At 46.8% G+C, this 6,328-nt stretch overlaps 1 protein-coding gene across 1 annotated transcript; it reads left to right on the top strand.

The window, feature by feature from the left end:
- The first annotated feature begins 972 nt into the window (after positions 1 to 972).
- Positions 973 to 6,012, top strand: LOC125519241 (WAT1-related protein At4g08290-like). Its single transcript, XM_048684106.1, has 3 exons — positions 973 to 1,064; positions 2,182 to 2,244; positions 5,169 to 6,012. The coding sequence occupies exons 1-3, from the start codon at positions 973 to 975 to the stop codon at positions 6,010 to 6,012; spliced, it is 999 nt and encodes a 332-aa protein (XP_048540063.1).
- The last annotated feature ends 316 nt before the right edge of the window (positions 6,013 to 6,328 follow it).

Genomic DNA, 6,328 nt, shown 5'->3' with positions numbered 1-6,328 from the left:
TATCCTTGTAAGATTCTTCGACTTATCTCAGGTTCATAATTGTTTTAGTAGTTACGCTTCAAGTGTTGCCGAAGATGGATGTTTGTATGCTGATCTAGATTGCTTCCAATGCACTTGTTTAATCATTTCAAATGGTTTATGTTGGTGACCTATCTGCAGGTCATGGGGAAGCAAAAGCTCAGTGTCAAGACTGAGGAGGACTCCAATCCTCGTGACTAGATGGTGGCAATGGTGGATCTGCAACTGCTCACTGACTTTCCACATGATTAGATGGATCTGCAACTGCTCAACTGTTCAGTACTATGATATATCTTTTATTTCTAGTTCTTATAATCATTATAGGGCAGTAAATTGGCTGTATGGGCACTTCTTTGTTGTTAGCTGTTAGCCAAGAGATCAACTGTCCTAGTTGAAGTCATAGCCCAGAGGATTTTAGCTGTTAGCTGTTAGCCAAGAGATCAACTGTCCCTCTATTGTATTCGATGAATCTGTTGTTGATGTGTGCTGTCTATATTTTGTCCAATTATACATTTTGTAATCTGTGCAAAAAAACAGAAAATAAAAAAATAAAAAAACCTAATATTCATACTAATGACGCATCACATCACAGTGCGCCATTAGTATGCCAAAGGATGTCATACTAATGGCGCATCATTGAACAGTGCGCCATTAGTATGCCGAAGTTACTAATGGCGCATCTTGTTGTTGTGCGCCATTAGTATGCTAAAGCACCTGGATATACATGGCCCCCTGGGATGCATACTAATGGCGCACTGTTGTATATACTAATGGCGCATCTGAGGTCCGCCATTAGTATACCAGATACTAATGGCGCACCAGTGATGCGCCATTAGTAAAATATACTAATGGCGTGGCACTAATGACGCATCACTAATGCGTCATTAATGACCAAATTAGGTGCGTCATTAGTAGGTCTTTTCCTAGTAGTGCATGCTGCTGTTGAAGGTGGCCATGAACCGCGGGATGCACCCCCTGGTCATGCTCGTCTACCGCAACCTCGTCGCCGCCGTCGCCGTCGCCCCCCTAGCCGCCGTCTTCGAGAGGTACGCCGTACCCACGCGCGCGTCCGGAGTTGACTGACTTTGCAGACCGGCATGCGTGGTACGTCGCCGCGTCCGTCCTTCACTCCGCCACGAGACTGACGCATGTCCAGAGTGACGAGCAGCATGTGCGCGCGCAAAGGAGTATGTACTCCTACGTCCGAGAGCATGCACAACGTGTGTTACTACTGGGTGGTTTGTAGTACGAGCCACGGGCGTAGCCAGGCCGTGTTGGGGCGGGGAGGGGAAGAGCTTCGTGACCGTGGCCACAGCCGCGCTCTGTGGCTACAGTAGTAGGCTCTGTGGCTACATGGTGATGGCCCCGGGCGTATAAATATTCTGGCTACGGCACTCTGGCGTGCGTACGTTTGACCGCACCGAACGCTGTAATTCGTACGTACGTGCTCGTAAAAACCTAGCTGACCCCATCATACTTCTTTGTTCTGTTTATCTTCGGTTTGTTGTCGACTTGTGAACGTGTCTGCGCGCGCGTGTGTGTGTGAGCCAGCCCATCTCCATTGTCAATATCTTTCTGCATCTGTGCTGAAGATGAAGTCACTTCTAACTAGCGTTCCAAATGGCCCATCCACCGCCCATGTAGCTATAAGAGTAGACCACGATTTCGGTGAAAAATGGCAAGCACCGTTGCTTTTACTTCGAAGCAGAGATGGCATGTTGACAACTCACGCACCAAGAAGAGTTCCAATCCTGGCAAAGATATGTCCAGCAAAGTAGCTAGAGGCAAAAGAAGATGACAAGAAAACATGATCTAGTCAATCCACAAATGACCCTTGTGTTTTAGCTAATCTATCATTATAATAATAATAATAATAATAAAAGAAGCCAGAAGGTAAATCTTACGTTTTTCCTTTCTCTTCAAGACCATTTGTTATATAAAAGCAGCTAGGAAGAGTTTGTCAAGGATGAGCGTGGATGGCTGCAGGGAGATGTGGATGGTTGATATCCTAGCTAGTTCATACTCATCCTTGATATCCTAGCTAGTTCATACTCATCCTTGATATCCTAGCTAGTGCACGCAGGGAGTACATACTACATATGTTTTTCAAGACCATTTGATATCTGCTCTTCTTAATTACGCCATGCGCGTGGATGGTTGCAGGGAGATGTGGAAGAAGGTGAACCTCACCGTGCTGGGCTGGATCTCCATCAACGCTATGTTCGGGTAATGTTCTACCTGCAACTCACAACTACTTCCTCTGTTCCTAAATTGAACGGCCAAAACATCATATATTTAGAAACAGGGTAGCTTGCAATGCCGGGTTTTTGGTCATGCATGCATGGCAACTTGGCAACATGGCAACTTGTGCTAGACATGAGAGTTTAAAGCCGCTGTACTACTACTCCAGTTCACCTAAAGTGAGAAATGACCTAGTTTAATTCTTTAGTTGTTGATGACCATGATTGTCGGTTCTTGGTCCAATCTCTATCTCTACCTAATATTAAAGGACGGAAACTTTCATAGTTGTCTATATGTCACCCTTCTATATCCGTTCATTCTGTGTTAGTCATAAAAATTGATGGCTGAGATTTAAAAAATAAAGATACCTTTTTAGAAGCACCGGGCCTGACGACAATTTTATTCCAAGATGTATACGGCTGACACATAACCCACAGTCCATCATGGCCCTCACGTTTCATTAGTTGTCATTGAAATTGCTTACCAAGTCCGTGTCCAAGTCGTATTACACATCCGGTGCACGGGACCAATAGTTCCTACACTACACAAAGATGGATTTGCATCATCTCGCCCGAACGCAACAAACTATTCGCATCTCCCAAACTTTAAAGTTGCGCTCGTCCCTTCCACCGCATCATCGTGATTAAAATCTGGCAAATCTCAAACTCTGGAATCCTGCCCAGGGCCGCTCCGGCGAACCCCCTGTCTGTCGCCGCCACCATGTTGTGCTGCCATGACCAGAGCTGCACGTGCCCACCCGTCCTTCCTCGCCCAGCAACAATACCATGGAGTGAGGGCGACGAGTACCTGTTCATGCACGAGGACATCACGGACTACGATTCGCCGCATATATTCATCCCGGCGTCACGAATCAGTGCTTGGGCCTGGCCTGTGCTCCTTGCCGTCAGACCTCCTGGACGGCGTGTGCACAATGCATGCATTCTCATCCTTGTGCGTCTCGCTGCGATTGTTGCCGGCAGCAATGTTTGCCTGGCTGTGCGCTCCACGCTTGCCAGCGGCAAATGTTACGTTTTTTCGGTCTTTCTCGGCTGCATACCAAGTCAGCACGATGCCGCCGTGAGACAACAGTTCCAAGACAGACACCCGGCGTTGTTACTCGCCAAAGTGAGCATAGAACCCTGGGCACAGCCGACGAGGAGGAGCGCAAGCGCCTCGGCGAGCTTGCTCCTCAGACCCGTGATGATGTTGTCATCACTGAGACGCGCGCACCACCAGCAAAAGCTTTTGCGGTCGAGCTCTGTCTGCTTGAGATAATAGGTTCTGGAACCACATCTCCACCTACCACCTAGCCAGATCGTGCTTCTCACCTTGCAATGCAAAACAACCCAGTCAAAATCGGAAGCATACACCTCCTAATTTTATTATGTGCCTATGTTGATAGAAATAAAATAAGACCTGCAATTCAAATCATCAAGTATGCCACTCCGTTATGGTATTAGGAGAAGGTAGGCTTCATCCTTTTTTTTTGTATTCTTTTCTTTATCTCTCATCAGCAGATCTTATCTATTTGTCCACCATGAGTGAATGAAAAACAAATCTGACTTTTATTACTTTTTCTTGCATCACCAGTTATGAAATAGAGATGCTAGACCATGGCAGTTTTTTCAAGGTACAAGATTTCTATTAACATAGAATACTTGCAGGTGTATATCATTAATTAAGAATGAATTTTGTAAGAAAATCTGGTCCTGGAAGTTTTTTGGTTGCATTACATTTAAATTTGTATTTGCACCCTTTGCATTTTCCTATACCGATTAGCCACTCCTATAAAATTCCATTGCTCATCTAAGATGAAACAAATCTGAACATTCTATTTGGCGCTTTGATTCACTTAAAAGATTATATTTGAATGATTCCAAAGTTTGCTAGATGACGAGGTGACACAGTTATATTTATAACTCTGGATAAAAATGAAATAGAAAAGTAATAAATTTCTCAAAAATTGTATATTATGGGATCTACGTAATTGGCCCATGCGAACACGGGTTGTTGACTTTTTTCATAATAAAGAAAGGCGAAAAATTCTCCCTATGTTCTATTACCCCTCTTGCGTATGGCCGGCAAATTAAGCAATTTTAGTACATCAAGTTACTTTTGTTGATCACGTCTGTAGTTCTTTTAATATGTCTGTATATAATTGTCCAGCCTGACTTTTTTATGCATATAAATAACTAGCATTACCCGTGTTAGGCAGTCGTGTGCGAAGATTTGTTTCTCCCGTTGCAACGCACGGGCATTTTTGCTAGTAACAATTAAAAACAAAATTAGTTTAGTTCTATATGTATCTTTAGATAATGAGTGATTGGTCCGTTTGCAAACCTCTACCAGTTCTTGGTTACCTTAGTTAAGGCCTTGTACTACCTCCATCTTGGTTTATTGATCCTTTTCGTTTTTTGTGTCAAAATTTGATCATAAATTTAACTGACAAAATGTTAATGCATGTCATAAAAAATATATCATTGGATTCGTATTTCAACATAGTTTTCAACGATAAAAAAATTTGTGACATGCATTAGCATTTTGTTTATTAAATTCATGGTCCAAATTTGACACAAAAAAATATGAGGACCAATAAACCATGACGTACAATGCAATGCAATGCATGATGTTCTTAGGGATATTTTTAAGCGTCTACCTTCTACACATAAGCACAGCGGGTGCTTAAAGAAAAACTGGTTTATTTCTCTAAACACTCCGTACAAGGCCCTAAACAGCATATCTGAAAACAAATTGTCATGTACTAAAAAATAAAACAATTTTTCATGTGCCAGAGAAAAATAAAATTGTCCACACTAGTTTTGGTTCTTAATATTCTGGACCGATTAACATTCTTTGTCTTGACACAAATTCAAATATATGTGTGTGTATGATCTATGATCTACTACTAGAGTTTTGCTTGCGATGGGGCTGTACTACTGGGGGCTGCGGGACACCAGCGCCGCCTACGCCGTCGACTTCCTCAACCTCATCCCCGTGGCCACCTTCCTCATCGCCGTCGTGCTGCGGGCCGAGCGCCTCTCCCTCTCCCACTGGCCCGGCAGGATGAAGCTCCTGGGCGCAGCGGTGGGCGTCGCCGGCACCATGGTGGTCAGCTTCTTCAAGGGCACTCGTCTCCCGCTGCCGCACCTCCACTTCCACGACCACGCCCACGGCGGCGCGCCGACCGCCGCGCCACACGGCACCCGCGACATGGCCGCCGGCACGCTGTGCCTGTGCGGGAGCTGCGTAAGCTACGCGCTCTGGTTCGTCGTGCAGGCCAGGGTCGCCAAGGTGTTCCCGTCCCGGTACTGGGCCACCGCGCTCACATGCGCCGCGGGCAGCCTGCAGTCCGCCGCGGCCGCCGCCGTGGCGTTCGCCCTCACCCCCACCGGCGACAGACATGGCTGGGCGGCGGAGTGGAGGCTGGGGTGGGACCTGCGCCTGGTCACGGTGGTGTACTCCGGGGTGTTCAACACGGGCGCCACGTTCGTGCTCGTGTCGTGGGCGGTGGCGCGCCGCGGGCCGGTGTACCCGCCCATGTTCAACTCGCTATCGCTGGTGGTCACCGCCGCCGGCCACGCCGTGTTTCTCGGCACCGACATCTACCTCGGCGGTGTTCTCGGGGCGGCGCTCGTCGTCGTAGGCCTCTACGCGTTCCTGTGGGGCAAGCGCAAGGAGCTCGCCGCTGCCGCCAAAGGGGACGACCGCGAGCAGGGGCTGCGGCGAGGACACACCGACGATGGCGTCGCCTAGCTAACTAGAGCGATCGATGGATTTAGCTTACCTGCTCAACCAATCGTAGCATGGTACTAGCATCGTACTTACCAGTAACATGAGATTGGACGTGGATTTTTCCTAACTAGTTGTGGGCATAATCTGAATCTTGACCGTAGATCAAGCATGATGTCCAATCAACATGACCCACCTAGCTGTCAGGTCTGCATGCCCGATCCGTGTATACGAGCCATGTGACCAATTTCAACAGACTAGTAAGTGTGCACGTGCAACGCACGTCTATTTGAACTAATAAATGTGCACACGCAATACGAATCTATTTGGATTAACATAT

This window comes from Triticum urartu, chromosome 7, assembly GCF_003073215.2.
Source record: "Triticum urartu cultivar G1812 chromosome 7, Tu2.1, whole genome shotgun sequence".
Classification (NCBI taxonomy): Eukaryota; Viridiplantae; Streptophyta; class Magnoliopsida; order Poales; family Poaceae; genus Triticum; species Triticum urartu.
This window is presented reverse-complemented; position numbering and strand designations above follow the sequence as displayed.

Coding starts and splice junctions, on each gene's coding strand:
- LOC125519241 (XM_048684106.1), top strand. CDS start 973: ATGAACCGCGGGATGCACCCCCTGGTCATGCTCGTCTACCGCAACCTC. Junction 1,065..2,181: donor CTAGCCGCCGTCTTCGAGAG/GTACGCCGTACC, acceptor GGATGGTTGCAG/GGAGATGTGGAAGAAGGTGA. Junction 2,245..5,168: donor TCCATCAACGCTATGTTCGG/GTAATGTTCTAC, acceptor ATCTACTACTAG/AGTTTTGCTTGCGATGGGGC.